We start from the raw sequence: 24666 nt of genomic DNA, 5'->3' as shown, positions 1-24666 counted from the left end.
ATGTTTGCTGAGCAGACCCATTGAAATCAATTAAGTTATTTAAGCCTGGTGATATTCGGTGTGCCCACTGAGTATCCCTATTTTTGGGTATCACCCTTTGTATTTAGAACTGGGGAGCGGCAATGGGCATGTCCATCACTACCTCTGTCAGTCAGATCTCTGTCCCTCCTTTCCTTGAGCCTGCTTGAGGTGGCCAACTAAGCTTTGAAATCTCTGCAGTTACACTCGGCCAATAGGAAACGAGGAGCTGGCTCCACCCTCCGCTGCTACCACTGATGGGTACCAGTCCGGGGGGGGGGGCAAGCCAAGGCTCATCTCAACCAGCTGCCTTTAGAGCCTCTCCTCTGCCACCAACCTTGTTTTGGGAGTTTTATCTTGATGCTGAAGCCCCTAAATCTCCTGCTGTGCTGTGTGATGTTCTGTCACTGGTTCCCACTTAACTTCATTCCGGCGGCATCCTTTTCAAACGCTGCTAAAACTGTCGGCCCGTGCATCACCTGGAGGAAAGAAGATTAAAAACACCCCCACTTCCTACGAGAAGAAGCTCTCGAGGATTTGTCTGGTTGGGCTCTCATTACCTCCGGAGCTCTCCTCCACGCTCTGCATCCTTTGTTGATCTCTCTTCCCCACCTGCTGCCAGGATGCCGACAGCTTGCAGGTGGGGGAGAGTCCTCCGAGGCTGGTTTCTCTCTACTGAGTGATTTGACGCCAATCTGTATCGATGTTGCAGGAATATGGGTCACCTGTGTGCCTTTGGGGAAGGTAGCAGCCTGTCCGGTTCAGTTCTTTGCCGGCAGAGGTGGCTTGGAGTGCACCTTAGTTGTCTAAACCGGCTGTCGCCGTGGGGTCTGGCTTTTTTGTGTGTGTTTGAGAGAGAGCACACCACTGGCATTTCATGCACCTGGCTGAACAACATCTGGCTCCTTTTTGTCTCCGCTCGGCCCAATAGCCTCTCTCTCTTCCCATGGGCCTTTCTTCCAGGCCTTGCATCTCCCTCTCCCTTTTAACTAAAGGCAGTGTTGCTCCCCACCCCCCGCTCCCTTCTCCGAGTGCACCTGTGACCTAGTTTGACACTAATGCCATTGCGCACCGCCTGTGACCCACTGCCCTGCAGTGATCACCTGTGCCCGCACACCTGCTATTCCTGTTAGCTGCCAGTTCCCAGCTCCTCAGCGCTGTGTGCCGCGTCTTGCACAGGTTATCAGGATGGCAAAGTGGAAAAGGCCAAAATGGGGGAAGGGATGATGAGTAGCACCACTCACTGCTGTAGTGTTCCTTCACTGCGCATGTGAGATTCGCATTTGTTGTGAAAGGCCAGTCTTCCTGTGAGGTGAAGTGCACCTCTCCCCCCCGCCCCCCGAAGTGAAATGGAAGCTGCACTTCACTCAGCCAACATGAAAAGCAAACTGGTCTTAAGCATGTAAAGTTCAGACCGATTTCCAGGAAAACAGATCAGACCAGTGACCCACCATAGAACACAAGGGTCACCTCTCCAACCCCCTGCAATGCCGGAATCTGCCCAGCGTGCGACTCAAACCCAAGACATTTAGATTACGAGTCTCATGCTCTGCTCTTACCCAGCATTCTTTTCTCACAGTGGCCAGCTGGAAGCCTATGGGTGCGTGCCAACGGGGTGGGGTGAGGTGGGGAGCCTGAAAGTGACCTGAGTGTAATAGGACTCCCCTGTGGTTTTCAGTATCTGATATTCAAGTAGGACATAACCACCAGAGTTGGTAGCCATTGATAGCTTCATTCTCCATTGCCACTGCAATGTCCACTGTTTTAACCATGTGCTGTGCAAAAGTACTGAGAGCCTGTTCTGGAGGGCAAGAGAATTATGAATGGGCGGATCCAGTCACACCAGGTGCAGGCATACAGCAGAAGGTGCTTCCTAGTGGAGGGTGTTGGAAAGGAGGCATCAGAACAGGGCATCATTCAGAGCTGCAGCAGAAAGATCCTCCGTGCGTATTTTTGGTTCACGTTAGTCTCAGGCCATACAGTTTAGGAATCGTAGTCTTGAGCGAAAACATGATGGAGGAGGCTTCTCTGCTGAGAGCTGGCACCAAATTTATTGGCTTTGAGGCAGTGGCAACGGTGCAATAAAAAGTAGGATCGTTCCCTCTACAGAAAGCGGGAGTGTTTGCTGTTTCCTGATGACAGGCGCCAAGAGGCTACTTGGGCAGTTTCAAAATACGGGAAGGTGTTCCTTGCTTAAAACTACAATAATGCTGTAATGTCAGCCATTGTTCTCCCTGCATATTCCACAGAGAGGAGAGAGAGTGTAAATAAAGCAAATTTGAGCCACCACTGGCATGCCTTCCGGTGCCTGGTTCAGAGCTGCCTCCTTGCACAGGTGATCTTGCCTTTGGCATAGCACCTGCCCACCGACAGCTTTGCAAGGTAACCTTGCTGACAGCCTTGAGGAACAAGCAGCAGAAATTTGAGGGAGGGAGAAGAGCCATACAGGACAGCAGGGAGGAAACAGTTCCTCCAGAGGTTGGGCTGCACCTTCCGCCATCCCCGACCCTTGTCCCTTGTATCTCGTTACTTGGATGGACGTTAGGTTTTCAGTTGTTTTGAACAACTGATTTCCTGCTGAGTAGCCCCAAGAGACTCTCAAAGCGGCTTACAAAATACTTGCGCGGTAGCAAACACGTTCGAGTATAGGAGCAGGAACAGAAACAGAAATAACACAGCGTCCACGTGGTGCCAGGATTATCCCGGTGGCATTTGCTCTCCCCACCCCCTTGGTCTTCCCTGCTTAGGATCTTTGAGACAGCCAAGAACCCATTGAGCCCACAGTGGAGGCATATTTGATTCAGGGAAGGTCTGTAGCTTGGAAGAGCTGGGAATGTGTCTCGTTTCAAACCATGGAGAGATTCTACCAGTAAACTGCACTAAGCTAGGTGCCCTGACTCTGTGCAAGGCAGCTTCCATATTTGGCGCAGGACTTCTCCCTGCGATAAGAGCATCCGAGGAGCCTTGGCTGGATCCAGCCAGTATTCCATTTAGCTCAGCACACTGACTTGCCCCGAGTGGTACATGCTCTGTAGTTATCTCCCGCTTACATTACTGCAATGTGCTCTACGTTGAGCTACCTTTAAAGGTGACTCGGAAACTACAACTAATCCAGAATGCGGCAGCTAGACTGGTGACTGGGAGCGGCTGCCGAGAACACATAACACCTGAAAGACCTACATTGGCTCCCAGTATGTTTCCGAGCACAATTCAAAATCTTGGTGCTGACCTTTAAAGCCCTAAATGGCTTCAAAGGCCCAGTATACCTGAAGGAGCGTCTCCACCCCCATCATTCTGCCTGGACACTAAGGTCCAGCGCCGAGGGCCTTCTGGCGGTTCCCTCACTGCGAGAAGCAAAGCTTTAGGGAACCAGGCAGAGGGCCTTCTCGGTAGTGGCACCCACCCTGTGGAACGCCCTCCAATCAGATGTCAAGGAAAGAAGCAACTACCCGACATTTAGAAGACATCTGAAGGCAGCCCTGTTTAGGGAAGTTTTTAATGTCTGGTAACAGTTCGAAAGCACATCAAAGTGCAAGTAGATAAATAGGGACCGCTCCGGCGGGAAGGTAAACGGCGTTTCCGTGTGCTGCTCTGGTTCGCCAGAAGCAGCTTTGTCATGCTGGCCACATGACCCGGAAGCTGTCTGCGGACAAACGCTGGCTCCCTCGGCCTATAGAGCGAGATGAGCGCCACAACCCCAGAGTCGGACACGACTGGACCTGATGGTCAGGGGCCCCTTTACCTTTACCTTATACTGTGCGTTATTTTATCCTGTTGGAAGCCGCCCAGAAAGGCTGTGGCAACCCAGTCAGATCGACTAGGTACAAGTAACAAATTATCATCATCATCCGAACGCAACAGCCCTCTCCCCCAATTTCAGCTTCCCGCAACCGACATTCTGATGCATATTGTCAGCAGTGGTGGAGGCAGAATTCAACCATCATGGCTAGTAGCCATTGCAGTCCTAGCGGCGCAGCAGTAAAACTGCTAGCACATTTGCAAAGCTAAGCACGGTCTGGTATGGTTTCAAATTGGAGGGGGTTGGAACCTTGTGTTGAGATTCGTGCATTGCAGGGGGTTCGACTAGAGGACGCTTGGGGGTCCCTTCCAACTCTGCGATAGCCTTGCCCTCTACCTGTTTAGGGAGAGCGTTCAGCGGTGGTAAGAGTGCCTCTGCCGCCGTACAGAGCGCTTCCTCTGTCAACCTAGCCGCAGCCTCACCCAGCTGGGGATTACAATGCAGGGTTTCTAGGTCAGACCATGTTATATCGGGCGGAAATTTCTTCGGAGGGATCCAGCCTCCGCTTGGAAGGAAGGGAGGATTTCAGTGTCCTCTTCCCCAGATGTCTGCAAGGCTGGTAACAAGCTGTTCTTCCCACCCCTCCCTCCCTCCCCTCCCTCGTGTGGAGCAACGAAAGCTCTGTGAAGGAGGCAGGTGTTGCAGGAGAAAGGAGGGGAAGGCAAGTCAGGAGGGGGGGGGAGTGTATGCTAGGATCCTGTGTTTCTCCCCCCCCCCACACACACATACACACACACACATCTAATCCCTCTCACTGCAATGGCTGTCCCCCCCCCCCAGGTCCCTGGAGAACGTGCTGCATGTTCAAGGCTCAGCAGCACATTAACTGGCTGCCATACATAATTCACACCGGATTGCCACAAAGCCAGCCTCCCTCCCTCCCTCCCTGTTCCCAGCTAGCATCTGGGAATAAAAATAGCAACAAAGCCTGGCTAAGAATAGCATCCATCCAACCCCACCCAGCTCCTGTGCCCCAGGAGTGGGGAAATGGCAGTACATGGGAGTGGGGTACCAATGCGTCCTTCTCCCGTCCCAGCACCACTTTTCCCAGGTCAAGGATGGGGTAGCCCTCTCTTGTCTTCCCCAAGGCTTTTCGCCCTGATGGCTGTGCTCTGTCTCCGCAGTTGGGAGGCAGCGACGCTTCTGAACGCCAATTGCAGGGAAATGCAGGAGGGGCTGGAAAGCTCAGGTTTCCAACACACATCTGGTTGGGCGCTGGGCGAGATGGGCCGCTAGGCATATCCAATGGACTCGTCTTATGTGAGGGATGATGGGAGTTGTAGTCAAGCAGATCTCTAGATGGCTGCAAGTTCTCCATCATTGAGCTAGGTCAGGGTTTCCCAAACTTGGGTCTCCTGTTGTTGGACTACAACTCCCATCATCCCTAGCTAGCAGGACCAGCGGTCAGGGGTGATGGGAATTGTAGTCCAAAAGCAGCTAGAGACCAAAATTTGGGAAGCCCTGAACTAGGTGGAAACCATACCACAAGTACAGCTTGTAGGTTCTCCTGAGTCCAATAGGTTCCTGGGGTGCAAAACCTGTGTCTAGACTCTGCCAATTCAGGCTTGGTGCGGGGAGGGCTCCCATAATGGAACAATCTTCCATATAAATAGGCATACCCCTGCATATAGAAAGCTTGTATGCCATGGAGAAAGTTGACCTAGAACTCTTCCAGACATGCTAGTTGCCTGTGTGCAGGGATTTCTATTTTGGTATGGGGGATCGCTAGCTTCACCCTGAAGCAATTCAACCCGGTCATTTTTTAACTACTGAAAACTAGGCTTAAGGGTGACCAGCTGTGGTAGCAGATGGTTTTCATGTACCCTTAGTAGCTGGGTAGAAAAATTTGGAGGGTGCACCATAGCTGTGGATGTTGGTTCTAGGGATGGTGAGGTGGAATCAAAACTTAGCATGTTTGCTAAGACTCTGGAGCACTGCATTTATGTCGGGACTAGGATGCATTCTTGAGATAAGATGCTCATTGTGATCAAGCCACTCTTTCGATGATACAGATTTAGCAGGAACGCTAAGGTAGCACTGTCTAGATTTCCCAGCGATTTTCCGCTTTAGGATTAAATAAGATGCATTATTCGCAGTATTTAAGTGCAAGCCAAAAGCGAAAATGTGAAAGCAGGTCCCACGTTAGGTGGGTTAGAGGAAGAGTTTTGACCAGTTGAAAACCACCAGCGAAGGAGAAGTGTCTGCAGCTGGCATTGCCTTTCCACGGGGCTTCAAGATACAGCCTCTTCCTCTCTTTTCTGCAAACATTAAGATGGTTGGGGAGACATGCTACCCAGAGCCAGAGCCTGTGGCCCACCCAACATCCTTGGCTGGGCCACAGGTTCTTGCATCCTCCCTGCTTCATCAAAAGTGACCCTGGTGGTCCCAGCTCTCATCTTCCTCGCTCCCCATCGTTTGTGGAACGGGATAGAAGAAGAGTTTGGATTTGATATCCCGCTTTATCACTACCCGAAGGAGTCTCAAAGTGGCTAACAATCTCCTTTCCCCTCCTCCCCCACAACAGACACCCTGTGAGGTGGGTGGGGCTGAGAGACTTCATAGAAGTGTGACTAGCCCAAGGTCACCCAGCAGCTGCATGTGGAGGAGCGAGGAAGTGAACCCGGTTCACCACATTACGAGTCTGCCGCTCTTAACCACTACACCACACTGGCTCTCATGAGATTCTTAATCTGATGTTCATGGGTTTGAGCCCCACGTTAGGCAAAAAGATTCCTGCATTGCAGGCGGTTGGACTCTTATCCACTACACCACACTGGGATACAAAAGTGCTGGGCTCCCCAATGGGAGCCAGCTTCCTAACCAGCTCTGTTCTTGTGCCTTGCGCAGCAGCAGCCTGACAAAGAGAAATTAAATCCAGCTTCAAGCGATGCTTCCTCTCCATCAGCCTTTGATTTCCGCACACAAGGTGGCTGTTTACAGGCCCAGGGCTGCTTTAAAAAGTTGGCATCCCTCTGTCCTCTTCACACCTGTCGTCTTCCCCTTTCTCTAACCAGGGAACCACTTTGTCCTCCTCTTTTACCTTCCTAGTGAGTGGGAGGAGGATCGGCAGCAAAGCAGGGATGACTCGTTGGCAGCTGTTAGAGCCCTGCCAGGCACAGGGCACTATTAATAGAGATATACATATGAATGAGATCTCACCTCATCCCCAGTGCAAATGAGCAGGCAAGGGGCAGGGAGAAGGCAAGGCGTCTGCTCCTTTGGCCACCTCCATTCAACTCAGTCGAAAGCCTGCCCAGACGGTGGCCAGAGGCAAGAGAGGGCCAGGGCTGCCCTGGCAAATGCGCAGGAGAGGCAATTCCTGAAGCCCTGTGATGCTCTGCTCCCACGCCAATCCCCCCTCCCCGGCTGCAGGGACCCTCTTTCTCTCTGTCCCCCCCCCTCTCGTGAATGCTTTGGTGATTTGCTTAGGGAGCACCGACTTGCGAGGACTCTCTTGTGACCTTACCTAAGGTTAGTCCTGCCAGCAATGTCCTGACCACTGGAGAGAGCAGGCGAGAGAAAAGAACAGCTGGAAGAGATCTGAATGTCAGCTGGGGGGGGGGCAAATACAGCAAAGGAACAACTGGTCAGATGTGTGTGTTTTTTCCTTCAAAAGCCGAGCAGATTCCCTGCTCCAGGTTGGGATTAAAGTGGAGGGGGGAGGGCAGAAGGCTGGGAAAGATGCTCTATTATATATAACCACCTCAGAGGGAAGGACACTAGTTCAGTGCTTTGCAGGAGAAGATCCCAGAGGCATTCTTCAGCAACCCCAGGTAGAGACTCCCTGCGTGAAACCCTGGCGTCCGTGCTGGCAATGCTGAGTGAGGTGCCCTGACTCTCTGTCTCCACAGCGGAGAGGGAGCTTAAGGAGCAAAGGGCAAACGTGGGTTGTGCCTGAGAGCCACCCCCAATTTCAATGCTGTGCCCCACCTTGGGCAGACGGAGACATCCAGTTCTCCACTCTAGTAAGCTCCTTCTCTCTCTCTCTTTTTTGCCTGAACTCCTTTGCTCATCTGGTTGGGACACCAAAGAGGCTTAGATGGGGTTTAGGCTCTCTAAGTGCACCGCAGGGGGCAGAGGGGGGTCTGGGCGGAGGGGCTGCACAAGAGCCGCTTAGGGGATGGGGACAACGGGAGACCGGCGGTAGGAGGGACGGGGATTAGTAAACGAGAAGGAGACTGCGTCCGGTTCCGTCTTCCCCCTTGCTCTTGGGAAGCAGGAAGGGGAGTCAGGAAACACAACATCCGTCCTCCCCATAGCCTGTGGGGCAGGAAGGGACTCTGGTTCTCCCCGATCACCTCGCAGGCCTCTTTTGCACTACGAGATCTTGGGCCTTCGCTCAGGCTAAGCCAGATGGTGCCCAGTTAACCCCCTTCTCCGCTTTAGACCTATTAGAGAGCAGATTAAGGGATGAGAGGCTGCTGCCAACTGGGCTGGGAGGGGTCTGTGTAAATGTGCGGGGAAGGAGAGGGGGGAGCCTCGCTTTGCTCTGCGTCTTGGGCCCAGGCAGTCAGAGACACACACACCCCCACGCTGCTGCCGTCCACAGCAGGATGGCCTTGGGAAAGATGCACCAGAGGAAGAAGGAACAGAGGCTGGAGAGGTGCCCACAGTCAGAGTGATGGAGGCAGGAGTTGGCAGTGGCTAGGACGAGGCGCCTGCTGCTGTTTTGAGCAGGCTTTTTCCAACTCCATTTTAACAGCAGCCTGACCTGCAGAAATCAAGCCAGTGCAAATTCATTTCTCGTGGAGAGACAGCAGAGGGAAACTTGCATCTACTTTGCTTCCACATGCCCAAGTGCTCTTGAAAGCCCGGAAGAAAGTCAGTTGAAAAACAAACAAAACTGCGCCCCCCCACAAGCCTCGCCTGGGACAGAATGTGATCTGGTCTTCTCCCCATACCCTTGGGATTTATAGAGCACGCACAGACATCAACCTGACCCATCCATCCCCCCAACACCATCGCCACCAATTCCCCCAGCACCAACAGAGAGGCTGCCAGGAAAAACAATGAAGAAAATGGGGTTCTTTTTATTGCATACCTTATCTTTTTATATAAAATCACATTTGCTCGTTCACTATTTACATCACGGCAGATGAGAGAGAGAGAGCCGGTCGTGCATGAGGGGAAAGCCCCTCGCCCCTCTCTCTTGTCTTTCTCTTGTTGCTTCCTTTTAAAAATACACGCACGCAAGCAACGTTTCCCCCCCCCCAAGCCTCCCCACCCACCGCCGATTCATGCGTTTTCATCACCTGTCCGTAAAAAGGAGTCGTAGGCACAAGTTTCCACAAACCGCACCGTTTTGCTTGCACCATTAGTTAAGTGTAGAGAAGAGAAAATAATTCGATGGGAGCCAGCGCTAGGAGGAAGGGGAAGCAAGCCTCTTCCTCCATTTCCCTCCCCCTTGCTCCTGCCCCATGGCTCCTGAGGGGCTGGGTTTCCCTAATCAGCCCTTAAAGTGAACATGAGGCCCCGTCCTCTGAAAGCGAGGAGGGTGTTTTTGTTTTTGAAAGCACCCACAGAATATTGCATGGTTAACCTGGGAGGTATTGCGGTCAGCTCAGCAGATGGCGTTCTCCTTGCTGCGTGGGCGATGTCAGACCCACCGAGGCCCCGATCCCCGCCCCAACCAAACAGGATCGGGAGCGCTCAGACGTAGGCGGACTCACTCGACTGCGTCCGTCCGAGCGTAGGCACTTGGGCCAGCGAGGAGAGGTCCTTCTTTCGCACCTCGCAGATGGATTTCCGCCTGGCCTGCACCCCTCGGATGGCGGTCTTGATCTTGCGCCAGCCGAGGTGGTTGAGCTCGGCCAGGTTGAGGAGGACGCAGATCCCGCTCACGGCGAACATGAAGACGAGGAAGACGGTCTTCTCCGTGGGCCGCGACACGTAGCACTCCACCTCCTTGACGCATGGGTAGCGGTCGCACTCGAAAATGGCCGGCACGTTGAAGCCGTACAAGAAGTACTGTCCTGCCAGGAAGCCAATCTCCAAGGCATTGCGGAAAACCACCTAAAGCAGTGGGGGAGAAAAGGTCAGGGGTTGGCAGAGTGCGGCCTCTACCTCCAGCTGCTACTGAACTACAACTCCCATCATCCCTCACCACTGACTGCCCTGGCAGAGGCTGATGGGAACTGGAGGCCCAGCAATATCCAGGAAGCCACAGATTCCCTTTCCTCTATAGGCCCTCATTTTTTATTTGTAAATAATGACTCAGTGGCTGATATTTGCTGGATGCAAATCAGCATGCTGAGAGAGGTGTGCAGGGGGGGTCGAAGCGGACAGAGTAAGGAACCTCCAAACTTCCCCTGCTGACCTTTCCTGCGATCTCAGCTTTCACTCCCTGTCTCCTCCTGGTCCTCTTGGGAGGGACCGGCCTTTGGATCTGTATGTGCTGAGAGCCAAGGTAGTTAGCTAGAACTGGAGAACCCTTCCCTACCCGAATATTCACTTCTTCCTGAGTTTTCCATACCAAGTGTCTCTGTTTGTGAGAGCGACAAGGCAAGGCTGCTCCCCCAGCAAGGACCCACAAGGGCTTGGCTTCCAGCTGTGTGCTAACTTTGCATCATCAATCAGCAATATTGTTCCTCAATTGCTACCAGGGCCCCATTGTTTGGCTTATTACTTTTTAAAAAACTTTTTTGCACTCATCTGCTGCCTTATGTTTGGTGGAAGGCGTTAGCTCCTTTGTTCAAACTACAGTCAATAAAGAGTGAGAGACGACTTGGTTCTAATGCGGACGACTTGGTTCTAATGTTAGAGGACCCGCAGGACAGCATTAAAGAAGCTCTAAAAGAAATAAAGGAATTCGGTACGCTTGCCGGCTTTAGGCTGAACACTGGAAAAACTAAAATGTTGGTCAAAAATTTAAGTAAACAGGAGATAGTGGAACTACAGAACGAATATGGCATAATGGCAGTCAAAAAAATAAAATATCTAGGGATATGGATATCACCCAAAAATATCAACTTATTTAACGACAACTACGAAACAACTTGGAAGGATATAGAAAAGGACTTAGAAAAATGGAAAAACCTAAATTTGTCATTATGTGGCCGAATAGCCACAATAAAGATGAATTTACTCCCGAGGATGCTTTTCCTTTTCCAAACACTCCCGGTAGTTAAAGGGACAGGCTGCCTCGATCAATGGAGGAGAAAGATTTCAAGATTTGTATGGCAGGGAAAGCCCCCAAGGATAAAGCACAAATTGTTAATAGACAAAAAAGAACGGGGTGGCTTTGCCCTGCCAGACTTAAAAACATATTATGAGGCTGCCTGTCTAGTCTGGGCTAGGGAATGGATGGCCTTAAAAGATGTTGACTTACTAGACCTGGAAGGCTTCAAGAACAGGTTCGGGTGGCACTCGTACCTGTGGTACAATAAGGTAAAAGTGCACAAAGGATTTTTATCACACGTATTCATAAAGCCCATCTATGAAGTATGGGAAAGGTATAGAAACTTACTAGAAAGAAAGACCCCTCTGTGGTTATCACCAACTGAAGCCTTGACAGTCAAGAAAAAAAATATGGAAACTAATTGGTTAACATATGGTGACATAATAATAAGATCAGAGGAAGGCTGGAAAATCAGATCATATGATCAATTAAAACCTAAAATGACCAGCTGGTTACAGTACTACCAGGTCGCGGACTTATTCAAGGAAGATAATAGGAGGAACGGTTTTGAAAGGGAGAAATCTAAATTTCAAGTAGAAATTGTGGAAGGAAACAAAAAGATGTTGTCACATATGTACGAATTTATTCTCGAATGGAACACCAAGGATGAAGAGACAAAAGACGTCATGATCAAATGGGCAAGGGACATCGGTCACAACATAGAAATTGATCTCTGGTTAAAATTATGGAATTCTAATATTAAGTTCACCGCGTGTACGATACTAAAAGAAAACATTATGAAACTTATGTACCGTTGGTATCTGACCCCAGTTAAGCTAGCGAGAATTTATAAGAAACAGGACAGGAAATGCTGGAAGTGCGGGGAGGAGGTTGGAGAAATATATCACATGTGGTGGCAATGCAAAATAATCAAACCCTTTTGGGAGGCGATTTATAATGAATTAAAAAAAATGTTAAAATACACATTCCCAAAGAAACCTGAATTATGTTTGTTAGGCTTAATTGGGAAGGAAATAAGAAAAGAAGATGTAAGAATATTTATGTATGCCACCACAGCAGCCAGGGTGCTCCTAGCCCAGAAATGGAAATCCACTATGGTACCATCAATAGTGGACTGGAAAGAGAAAATGGTAGAATATATAGAGCTAGCTAAACTGACTGGAAGAGTAAGGGACCAAAAAGATCAGAAAACCGAGAAAGAATGGGAAAAATTTACGGAATATCTTAAAACATACTGCGAAACACCAATTGTATCTTTTGTGACTTCATGATACCTGCATCTGTAAATAATGGAGATTACATAGGAGATGATAAGATGTAAGAACACTAACAAGATTCTGTTTTATATGAGCGCAAGTTGTAAAAACATGATTAATAAAACCAAAGATGGGAGAAAGGGGAAGCCGTGTTCGGCAGAACAAATGTAAAATAGGTTGTAACTAAAGGAGATATCCCTAAAAAGATATAATCAGGGATATACTTTTTAATTTAAGTTGTGATTATGTAAGAATATTTGATTATGTTTATTTATGAAGAAACAATAAAAATTATGGTAAAAAAAAAAAAATAAAGAGTGAGAGACAGAACGAGGGAGGGAGAAAAAGCAAGTCAGGCACGGTGGGACGTTGGGTGGCTGCGAGCTGAAAGGGAAGTGACTCAGAAGCCTACACCAGAGAGCAGATCTTCCCACGCTGCTTCCCCCAAAAGTTCAGGCAAACCCTAGTCCAAAGAGGATTAAGCCCAACAGCTCCATGCAAGGGAGAGCATTCAAGGGCACACTTTGGCCCAATTGAAACTTAGGAGGCCTGAACCGCATACAGGTGTCACCAGGTGGAATCGGTACACCTAGGGTCCCAGGCTCGGTTTTGAACAGTCTGCTGGATGATGGGAGTTGTAGCCCAACAGCAACTGGAGATCTGATTTTGAGAAACAGAGCCCTAGAGGGCACAGAGCAGGGTTGGGGGCCAAGGGCTCTAAAATGAAAAAAGATGCCCTTTTAAGCCCAGCAGCAGAATTTGGGTTATTGAATGGGCCAGCAGCTTCAGCTGGAACTGACCTTGGTCCTGCAGCTCCAGATCCTGCAGCGTTCCTGTTTTCTGCTTCTAACTTTGACTTGGTCTTCTCTGTTGCCTGCTTTCAATATATCTGCCCGGCTGTGTGCAGTGGGGGACCCTCTCTGCACACACCTGCCCCAAATCCAAAGGACGCCCGACCCAGCTCCAGCTCCAAATCAATGTGGGGCGGGGCTAATATTTACTTTAAAAACCAGTTTCTCAAACTTGGGTGCCCTCCTGTTTTCGAACTACAGTTCCCATCATCCTTGACCTCTGGTCCTACTAGCTAGGGATTCTGGGAATTATAGTCCAAAAACAGTGGGAGACCCAAGTTTGAGAAACGCTGGTATTTAAAAGACAGGAGGGGGAACTGCATCACCTTTCTTATTATTTTTATTTATTTATTTAAACCCCGCCCATCTGGCTGAGTTTCCCCAGCCACTCTGGGCGGCTCCCAATTGAGTGTTAAAAACAATACAGCATTAAATATTAAAAACCTCCCTAAACGGCTGTCTTCAGATGTCTTTTAAAAACAGGATAGCTGCTTATTTCCTTGACATCTGGTGGGAGGGCGTTCCACAGGGAGGGCGCCACCACTGAGAAGGCCCTCTGTCTGGTTCCCTGTAACCTCACTTCTCGCAATGAGGGAATCGCCAGAAGGCCCTCTGCGCTGGATCTCAGTGTCCAGGCCGAACGATGGGGGTGGAGACCCTTCTTCAGGTATACTGGGCCGAGGCCACTAAATGACAATCCCAGTTTGAAAAGTTGGTATTGCCGCATCAAGTTCATCATTTGTTGAGTTGGTTAATTAGACTAAATCGTTTCAATAGGATTCTGAATAAATGTACAACTGAGCTTTGCCTTTTTGAATTTCATTGCGTTATTGTCTTCCTTAGCGAGTTGTGCAAACCGCCGTCATGCTTTTTACAGGGCAGGGAGATGAGGTTATGGAGATGAGGTTATGGAACCAAGCGGGTGGCAGCCCCCCCCCCAACAAAAAAAGCTTGGGAACCACTTCACTGGTACGTTCCCTGCCAGGCACCCCACCCCCTGGCAGCCCAACCCACAAAAATTTGGGGCTGCTTCCACCCAACTGGGCTGCAGGCTGAATCCGCACCCTAGCCAAAATCAGCCTGAATCATGTGGTGTGAGTGCCTGCTCTTAGCCCTATCCTTACTGCTAACCAGACCCCCTCACCCCATCCCAGAGAATCCAAACTGGTCATTGACAGGCCCCACCAGAGCCGGACAGCATGGGAGCTGTCTGGGGCACTGGAAAGACACATGGGTGAAGTGTCAGAGGTGGCTGGATTTCTCCAGGTGGTGCTGCCACAGCCTGAAGCCTCAGCGCCACTCCTGCCTGCTGCCAACGCTGCCTCTCTTCTATGCTCGTTCTCGCCCCGCGCGTCTATAAATAAAACAGATGGTCACCGTGTTGCCGCCAGACCCTCGTGCCCTTTTCTCTCGCGTAGGCTGCTGGGAAGGAAGATCGGGACGACGCTTAGAGTCAGGGCTGCACATTCTCTCCACTTAGGAAAAGGATCTGCATTCTGCAACCCAAATGCCGAAGTTGCCCTCTCTTCTTGTTCCGTTTGCATGAGGCTATATATATTTCTACCGTTTCCAAGGAAGGGGGAAACCCCTTTGTCCCCCAATCCCTGGCTCACCCTTGGACAATTAGAAATCCTGCTCGTCACACCCAGCCAGATGGGCGGGGTATCAATATTACAATTATTAAATTACTATTATCTTCCACCTAAAATTGGAGACAGGCAGTTTGCCCACATGCCTCAAAGCCTGTCTTCTCATAGAATTGTAGAGCTGCTAGGAAGGAACCCCCCCCGGGTCATCTAGTCCCACCCCCTGGAATGCAGGAATCATAGCTAAATAATCCCCAATGGATGGCCACCAGCCTCTGTTTAGAAACCTACGCGAAGCTGAGTCCGCCACCTTCTGAGGGCGTCCGTTCCACTGTCAAACGGCTCTAACAGTTCTACCATCAGGAAGTACTTCTTCATGTGGAGCAGAGTTGAACTATGGAACTCACTGCCACCAGAGGCAGCGATCGCCACCAGCCCGGATGGCTCCAAAAGAGGACCAGACAAATTAATGGAGGAGAGAGGGGGCTACCAGTAGCCACCAGTTCTGCCCCCTCACGCTGATGTTGGGGGCCGTCTCTGCCATTGCGCTAGACTGGCACAGGGGGCATGGGGTAGGCTCACGCGGCGCACACAATTCTGCCTGCCATCTAAGGGGATAGACTGCTGGGTGGGGCGCATTTTGCCAGATTGTGCAAGGCCATGCTGAAACAACCTGGAATAGCATTGGCCTCACTTGCCACCGCACCACGCAACGGGCTCATGCAAGGCTCCTCCCTGCAACCTCTTGGCCTTTTCTCGAGTTGTTGAGTTAGTCCCCGCACCCCACCCCATCTTAGGGAGGGGTTGGGCGTGCAGCAAGCAAAGGGGGGCCCCTCTAGCGCCCTGACTGACCTGGATGATGTAGAAGCGGGAGATGCCTTCCTGTCGCTTGACCTTGGAGCTCTTGGGGGGCCGCATGGGGGCGCTGGGGATCTCCTTCACCTCCAGACAGTCGGGTTCCTCCTTGGAGGAGCCGTCTGGGTTCTGCACCAGGATGCCGTTGACGTTCTTCACCTTCCTGCCGTCCTTCTCCAGCAGTGGGTAGAGGAAGGAGTAGCGGCGGTCCCTCTGCTTGGCCGACTGGTGCACGGAGTAGGTGATGAAGCAGAGGCTGGGCGTGCAGACCAGGATGATCTGGAACACCCAGTAGCGGATGTGCGAGATGGGGAAGGCCTTGTCGTAGCAGGCCTGGTTGCACCCGGGCTGCAGGGTGTTGCACATGAACATCGTCTGCTCGTCCTCGTAAACCGTCTCTCCCACGATGGCCACAATCAGGATGCGGAAGATCACCACCACTGTCAGCAGGATCCTGGCGGGACGGCAGGAGAGGAGAGCAGAGCAGAGGGAGATATTAAAGGAGACTGGGGGTGGCCACTGTGACCATATAACACAGGTCCTGAAATATCTACATCGGCTCCCAGTTTCCAAGCACATTTCAAAGTCTTGGTGCTGACCTTTAAACCCCTAAACAGCCTCAACGGCCCAGTATACCTGAAGGAGCGTCTCCACCCCCATCATTCTGCCCGGACACTGAGGTCCAGTGCTAAGGGCCTTTAAGCAGTTCCCTCGCTGTGAGAAGTGAAGCTACAGGGAACCAGGCAGAGGGCCTTCTCAGTAGTGGCGCCCGCCTTGTGGAATGCCCTCCCGTCAGATGTCAAGGAAATAAACAACTATCTGACTTTTAGAAGACACACACACAAATTTTTTTGAAGGAGAGCCTCTGGGATTGTAGCTGTATAAGTGCCACACATCTCAAGAACATGGCACCCCCCCCCCAACACAGTCTTACCTTGGATCCAGAACACCTTTTGGCTCCCAGCAAACATTTTGGCTCCCAAATGCCGCAAATCCAGAAGTCAGTGTTCTGGTTTGCAAAGGTTCTTTGGAACCCGAACGTCCAGTGGGGCTTCCAATTGGCTGCAGGAGTTCCTGCAGCCAATCGGAAGCTGTGTTTTGGTTTCTGAACGTTTTGGAAGTTGAACGGACTGGATTCTGTTTGACTTCTGAGGTACCACTGCATAGATAGATACAGACAGATAGATAGATAGTGGGAGCTATGGTTTAACCCTCACAGGGCTATAATTCCCAGCACCCTTTAACAAACTACATTTCTCAGAATTCTTTAGGGAAAGTCTTAAATTTATGGAGCCAGGGAGTTGGGGGCTTCCTCGGAGGACCTCTTGGGAAACAGCCGAGATGCCGGATGAAAGCAAAAGGGCTTCCAAGAGCGCCATTCCACTGCAAGTTAAGAGGAATCGCCAGTGTGGTGTAGTGGTTAAGAGTGGTAGACTCGTAATCTGGTGAACCGGGTTCGCTTCCCCGCTCCTCCACATGCAGCTGCTGGGTGACCTTGGGCTAGTCATACTTCTCTGAAGTCTCTCAGCCCCACTCACCTCACAGAGTGTTTGTTGTGGGGGAGGAGGGGAAAGGAGAATGTTGGCCGCTTTGAGACTCCTTAGGGTAGTGATAAAGCGGGATATCAAAACCAGACTCCTCCTCCTCTTCTTTCTCCGCAAATGAATTCAGATTTCATTGCATGGGCAGAGAAAACTGAAAGCAACATTGCAGGTGAAGCCTGATACCCATTTACCTGAGAGCCAGTGGGGCTTAACTTTTGAGTGGACGTATATAGGACTGCACTGTCAGGTATGCACGCAGTAGAGACAGTTTGGGAGAGTATATACCCAGGAGAGCTTCAAGGGCACGAGGGAGACTTGGGTTTCTGCAGCGACGCAAAATCTAGCAAGTGAGTCCATTTGCGCACTTCAGGGGAGGGGAGGAGGGGGAGAACAGAAGTTGCTTTTCGCCAACTCCGCAATTCCCGTCGGAGCTGCAATATCGAGGAGGGGGAGAAGGGAGGGTGAAATTAAACCTAAGGACAGGATGCAGAGTTTTGCCAAGAGCACTGGTAAGGAAGATGAATGAGAAAACACCGGCATTTGGCACAAAGAATGATCGGAGCGCAAAAACAAAATGCAGAGAGGGCGATTACATTCTGAAAGGGTAGGAAGATGGATCAGAGACTATTTGGGCAGCCCAGGTAGCTGGATTTTGTGGCTCTCAGTCAGGCAGGAGCAGAGCGATGCTCACAGTTCAGACCGCCTGTCCAGAGGATCGTGAGAAAAGTAGAACTGGAAGGGATAGCAATATGCTTTCCAGTTTCCTGGCCCAAAAGGCAAGAGGGAAACCAACAGATAATACGGCATCAACATGAAAGAGTGCTATGCAAAGCATATGAAGGGGGGTCCCTGCACCAAGGAGTTTGCAATTTAGAATGCAACACAGGATAATTCTCCCCCCCCCCAGAAAGGAGATTCTGAACATCAGGAAAAACTTTCTGATGATAAGAGCTGTTGGACAGCGGAGCGGTCTCCCTCGGGAGGTTGGGGACTCTCCTTCCTTGGAGGTTTTAAAGCAGAGGTTGGATGGCCATCTGCCATGGATGCTTTAGCTGAGATTCATGCATTGCGGCGGATAATAATAATAATAATAATAATAATAATAATAATAATTTATTTATACCCCTCCCATCTGGCTGGGTTTCCCCAGCCACTTTGGGCGGCTTCCAACAAAATATTAAAATACAGTCCATCAAACATTAAAAGCTTCCCTTGGACTAGATGACCCTCGTGGCCCCTTCCAACGCCACAATTCTATGATTCACAGGTCCGTACCCTTTTCTTTGGATCTTGCGGTTCCACTGCTAGGCAAAGCTAAGTTGCTGCAACCTTGGTGTCAGGGTGAAGTGCAGTTACAGTGGTACCTCTGGTTACGGACTTAATTCATTCCAGAGGTCCGTTCTTAACCTGAAACCGTTCTTAACCTGAGGTACCACTTTAGCTAATGGGGGCTGCCGCCACCGCCGCACGATTTCTGTTCTCATCCTGAGGTAAAGTTCTTAACCCGAGGTACTACTTCCAGGTTAGCATAGTCTGTAACCCAAAGTGTTTGTAACCTGAGGTGTTTGTAACCCGAGGTACCACTGTACATCCATTGAAAAGTCTGCATTCTCCCATTTACAAAATCTATATAAAACACACAAATAAAATGTGACAACACAGGTTTCATCCATCCATCCATCCATTCATTCAAACAAACATTTGTCCTACTGGGTTTCAGGGTGGTGTACATTCCATCTGTATTGTTGCTTGGTGAGAGACCACCTGATTTGGATACAGAAGGTCCCAGGTTCATTCTCCAGATAGGAGAAGACTCTGGCCTGAAAGCCTGGAGAGCAACTGCCAGTCAGTGTAGACAATATTGAGCGAGATGGGCCCAGTGGCCTGACTCAGTCTAAGGCAGCTTTCAATGTTCCTATGTAACAACAGTCAAGCACAATAATTAGCAATAAGACTAAGCCTTGGACCGTTTAAAATGCCTGGGCGAACCTTGCAATGTAGGCACTAGGCAAGCCTCCTTTGGGAGGCCTTTGTATCCCGTTCAGCTGCATTCGCAAGAACAGCACTGTTCCTGTCTGATATTTACATCCGAGGAAGGGTTCTGCCCCAGAAGCTATTTCCTGTGCCGTCATGCCTCTGAGCACATGCAAAGTGTCTCTGTCTCAAGACCGGGTAGTTCTATCAATTCTTGTCTGTTTACCAAAACCAGCAGTATGACTTGCAGGCAGGATGGAGGCCCTATGTCTCTCCCTCTCTTCTTTCAGAAATGGTGCACCCCTGCTTCTAAGATTTAAGCCTTGGGTAATTTGTGTCTCCTCCAAGAATGGGGAGGGGAGATCTTCATAGACTAGGAATGGAAATGGCAGGGGATGCACAAATGTTGAGGTGCATAGCCTAGGCTCTCAAGGTCAAAACACATTTAAGGGCACAGAATTCCGTGTTTGTTTCCCTTTTCCATCTATCTACTCCTATTTCTAGTTTTCATTTCGCACTGGGAATTTGTTGTGTGGGCTGGATCCTGCGTGTGCGTCTGAGTCCTGGCTCTTGTGTGCTAACAATATGACGTTTTGATTGAAAGTCCTCTTGGTCTGAACTGAGGAAGGAAAGGGGGGGAACTCAGTTTGGGGCACACCCAGCCACATCTTTTTTTGGGGGGATCATTTAGCCTTCTCAGCTTGCATATCTTATAAAGGCAAAGTCTGGCAGGAGTAGCAGTTTGCTAAAATGCCCCCTTACACACACACACACACACACACACGAGAGAGAGAGAGAGAGAGAGAGAGAGAGAGAGAGAGAGAGAGAGAGAGAGAGCGCCAAGAGAGAATGAGTTTGATGGGCCAGGGTTCTCACAGATAACCATTATATTATTGGTTTTTTTCCACCCACCTGGTACCCTCGAGATGTTTTGGACTACAACTCCCATCAGCCCCAGCCGGTGCCAGAAGCTGTAGTCCAAAATATCTGGATGGTACCAGGTCCACGAGGGCAGCTAAAATGATCAAAAAGCAAACCTTGGTCAAGCCCTGCTCACGGTTAGCACATGGTGCTGATAGCGCCAAGGTCACAGGTTCGATCCCCGTAAGGGACAGCTGCATATTCCTGCATTGCAGAGGGTTGGGCTAGATAATCCTTCAGGGTCCCTTCTGACCCTGTGATGCTATGATTCATCACTCACAACAAAAATATTTGCAAAGGAAGCTGCTGAGCGACGACGTATTAAAAAAGTTCAAATGGATTTGTTTGAGAGTTAAGGTTTTCTTTCCCACTAGTGTTGAGTGAGCTCAGCAAAGCGAGAAAGACGGCGTTGTCACCACTGACCACTGTTGCGAACAGAGGTTCATGGCGCCCGCCTTGTGTTTATTTGGGCTTTGCACAGAAAGATCACAGGCAGTATACCTCGTATTTAGCGACCTTTTGACCCAGCCATTGACATTTCTTCCCCTTCTCCTCCATATATGTATTATAGACCGCTTTTTCAGAAAGATGGGTTGGCAGGCACCACTTCAAGATGGGAAGAGGCTGGGTGATGCAGGCTGTTAGGAGGAAGGCTTCATTCCACAGGGGGAAAGCAGAAGATGTGAAGGGACAAAAAGCATCAGGACATCAAATCTTGGGGTATGTGAGGAATGAAGAGAGCACACAGGAGGGCAAAAGGGAGACAAGAAAATTTAAAGCCCAAAGACACCAAAAGCAGAAGTTTAAACTGAATAGGTGGTTGAAGGGACTTTATCTAGGACATCCCAGTGGCCTCTTCTGCATCATCTTGGGTTGGTTGCCCTTGGAGACAGGATGCTGAGATGGATGGACCACTTATCTGAGCCAGTCTCCTGGGTGCTGAAGAAAGGATGTGTTGCCCTTTCTTCTTTCACCTCCCTGCTTATGCTTCATCTCAGCACCAAGCTGTCCAAGCCCTTCCCACCTACCCCCCCACCTCTTAATTCCCATTAATTACATCCTCCATCCACCCACACAGTCCCAACTGCTCACCTGCCAGGCTCTCTCTTCCCCACCTCTCATTCTTTCTTTGTTTCTGCTACATTTATATCCCCCACCTTTTTCCTCCAAGGAGCTCAGGGTGGTGTACATACATGCTTCTCCCCCTCCTCATCCTCCTCTAATCCTCACAACAACCCTGTGAGGTAGGTTAGGCTGAAAGGCAGCGACTGGCTCCCAAGGTCACACCCAGTGAGCTTTGTGCGAGTGGGGATTCAAACCCTGGTCTCCCAGGTCAAAGTCCAGCACTCTAACCATGATACCACACTGGCTCTCAGTGTGTAGCCTTTGCTTACAAAGACACTTGAGTGGACTGAGCTTCTGTCCATGATGCCCTCCCCAAACCATGGGCTGCCTCTCTTGTGAGATGATCCCTGTGCTATTACCACCTGTGTTTCTCCAAAAATAAGACACCGTCTTATATTTATTTTTCCTCAAAAAAAACCCCCCACTATGGCTTATTTTCAGGGGGTGTCTTATTTTTTTCTTCCTCCTGCTGCAGCCGGCATTGCTGCTGCGCCTATCACTATGTCTTATTTTCGGGGTATGGCTTATATTCCTTGAATGCTTAAAAATCCTGCTATGTCTTATTTTATGGCTACATCTTATTTTTGGCACTCCCATTGCCACCCCAACCCCGCATAAGAAGGGAGACGAAGGGTGATGGAGAGAGGATCAAATAAGACAGCAGTGGAGGGAAGTGGTCAGATTAGGGAGATACAGTGGCTTCATGAGGCCACCCCAAATATCCCTTAAAACAGAGGTGGGCACCCTTTGGCCCTCCAGCCCACCTAGCAGGCGTGACCGGGGGGGGGGTGTCGTGTAGTCCTGCAGGATCTGGCAGGCCCCCGGAGTTATTGGAAGGAGGCGATTTCCAGCCTGCCAGAAACCTGTTGTCTCTTTGTTCTTTCACACACGCTTTCTTTTCATTTGTCTTTTTTTCGTTTTTTGGCCAGTCCTCTCCTCATTTACAGACTCTGTGTATTGTTTGGTTTCTCAAGAGATAAACCTATCTGAGGTTTAGCCCTCTGATGGAGCATCCTAGATGTGGCTGGGAAGCGGGTTCGTTGCAGCTGCTTCGCTGCGGGTCGCAAACACTCTGCACATGCCCATTTACCTTTTGCCCGCCTTTCTGTCCATCCCCACGTACACCTCTGTGGGTCTATAGTTCCAGTCACACCTGCCTCTCCCACCCCTCTTTCTGCTGAATCTCCCGCTGCTGTCGAAACTTATAGATTGCAGTCTCCTTGGAGCAGGGACCTTTCTGCTGTGTCACATTACGTCTCGAGCAATGCCATGTCTCGGGTCCAACCACCCTTGGTTCAAGTTGAAAGAACCCCCCTGCCCATAATTTTCCTCCTTGGCTGAAAGGGATAAGGCTTCCAGATTTGGCAAACCCCATTCCCATCTGTAGGAACTTCCCCTCTTCTGCTCCCCCATCGCAGACCGCCAATCTGGCTGGCTGGGTGATTCTGCTTTAGATCGTATGTTTGGCATAAGCTTTCCAATACTGTACAGAGGGGTGCAGAGGGAAAGAATATATGCACCTCTGGAAAAGGGCTGTAGCTCAAGGGTTGGACGCCTGTTTGGCATGCAGAAGGTCGTAGGTTCAATCCCCCCGGCATCTCCGTGCGTGAAACCTTGGAGAGCCCCTGCCCAAAGTGTGTAGGCAATATTGAACTAGATGGACCCGACTCGGTGCATAGTTCTTTCTGACTTTAATACACATATGGCCCACCCTGCATCTGAGAGAAGCAACGATTAAGTCTGGGGGAACTCTGTGCGAAGCCTTTCCGGCGCTGCAGGGTTCTTCGGCGACCCGACGGTGGGGAATCCCTGCGCCACTTGCCCCCGGGAGGACCGCGCGCTGGAAGGGAAGGGGACCCGGCGGCGAGGAAGCGCAGAGAGCCTCCTTCCGGCTCCGGCAAGCCGCACCAGCTCTCCGGGGGGCAACCTGACGCGGCGCTTCTACCCTCCGCGCAAAAACGCACCAGCCGGACTCTCGCCAAGACAAGGACTCCTGAAAAAGGTCTTCCCAGACCAGATCCCTTCCTCGGAGAGAACGAACCGGGGACGGCAGGCCCAGTTGGGCACCCAGGGAGGCGAAGCAGCAGCAGCTGTGGCCAACGGCGCCAGTTCAACCCCTACAGCTTCTGTTATTGCCCCGAGGCCCCTACAATGGCCAGCCGCCCCTGCCGGACATGCCCCCTACCTTGGCTCTGCAGAAGCCCACACCTGAGACCCTCCCTCTGGGACTCAGGCGTCTGGGCTCCCACCCCTAACCGAGCCACCTTCCCAACTTTACGCGCGGGGCAGATCCTGCCGGGTCGTCCGTTCTTCCCTTCGCCCCTGCCCAGCACTCTCTCTCTCTCTCCTTGCCCCGTCGCTCTCGCCAAGCGGCTAGTCCTGTTGGCGGCTCGCCCTCTCTCTCACCTGCCTATCATGGTGGAATGCTGTTGCACCGCAGCCTCCAGCAGCCTTTCCAAAATGGTCCACTCTCCCATCGCTCCGGGCTGCACGGGTCTCCCCGCATCCGAGGGCTCCGCCGAGGGATGGTCGCCGCCGCCGCCGCCGCTACCGCCCGCCTAGTCCGCCGAGTCCTGCCCGCGATCGCCCTGCTCACAGCCGGCCCGCCGCCGTCGCCATCAGCTGCGCGCAGCGGCGCCCCGCCCGGCGCAGGAGGAGCGGGCTGCGGGGGCATCCGGAGCAGCAGGGCGACGAGGAGGACGCGGAGAGCAAGAGGAGGAAGAGGCCGCCGTCGCCACCGTCTCCCCCGGTGCCCTGCTGCTGCTCATGCTGCCACCGAGGACCGGGGGAGCCTCTCTCTCCCTCTCTGCGGCGCGCCGCGCTCGGCTCCGTCTCCTGCCGCCACCTGGGCGCGCGTGTCAAGGGCGGAGAGGCGGATTAAGCGCCAGGCAGGCGCGCGGGAGGGAGGCAGGCAGGGACGAGGGCGCGCGGGAGGGGAGGGGTGGTGGTGGATGGTGTGCACCCCCACCACCACCAGGGAGGGGGAAGAAACTGCCCACCGCGAGGGCTGCGCAAGCAGCAAGTCCCTGGTGAGGTCGGAGCAGGAAGAGGAAGATGACTCTGCGGGGAGGCGACGCCTCGATCTTGCTGCGCCGCAACAGCTGGTGGGGGTGGACAGCCCCGGCTCGGGGAAGACCACGCCGGACACGGGCGCGCGCTGGGGTGGCCTGGCGCCAAGCTGCCGCTCCAGGGGGTCCGGGGAAGGGCGAGCTGGTTAGTGGGGTGGGGGTGGGGGTCTCGGGCAGGCTGCTGGGGCGGGACCTCGTGGGTGGATCCGATTTGCAGAGGGGGGAGCAGGAGGTGGGTCCTCCGGCTGCAGCCTGGGTTCCCCAGCCGGTGTAACTCATGGAGCAAGAGAATTGTGAATACTGCGAATCTAGTAAGTAGGGATAGCTCTCTCACGAGCTGCATATGCGCGCGCGCAGGCGATAGGGTAACCACATCCAACTTATGCGTTTGTTACGCACGGTGTAATTTCGAATTTCTCACTGTTCCTACTGCTGTTGCAACTCCATGGCCGTCCATGGCCCGTGCAGGGGGGCGGGGGGGGCAACTGCTCCCGTGAATGAACCACGGTTGTATTTTTGAGGTTGCAACCC

At 51.5% G+C, this 24666-nt stretch overlaps 1 protein-coding gene across 1 annotated transcript; it reads right to left on the bottom strand.

Moving 5' to 3' along the window:
• Positions 1 to 8822: 8822 nt before the first annotated feature.
• On the bottom strand, positions 8823 to 23920 carry LOC118087175 (gap junction delta-2 protein-like). The gene is made up of 3 exons (XM_035119581.3): positions 23474 to 23920; positions 15501 to 15957; positions 8823 to 9829 (listed from the first exon to the last, which is right to left on the bottom strand). The coding sequence occupies exons 1-3, from the start codon at positions 23542 to 23544 to the stop codon at positions 9467 to 9469; spliced, it is 891 nt and encodes a 296-aa protein (XP_034975472.2). The 5' UTR covers positions 23545 to 23920; the 3' UTR covers positions 8823 to 9466.
• Between the last annotated feature and the right edge of the window lie 746 nt (positions 23921 to 24666).

This window comes from Zootoca vivipara, chromosome 6 (assembly GCF_965207765.1).
Source record: "Zootoca vivipara chromosome 6, rZooViv2.hap1.1, whole genome shotgun sequence".
Lineage (NCBI taxonomy): Eukaryota > Metazoa > Chordata > Lepidosauria > Squamata > Lacertidae > Zootoca > Zootoca vivipara.
Note: the sequence above shows the minus strand (reverse complement) of the source record. Positions and strands in the feature narration are given on the sequence as shown.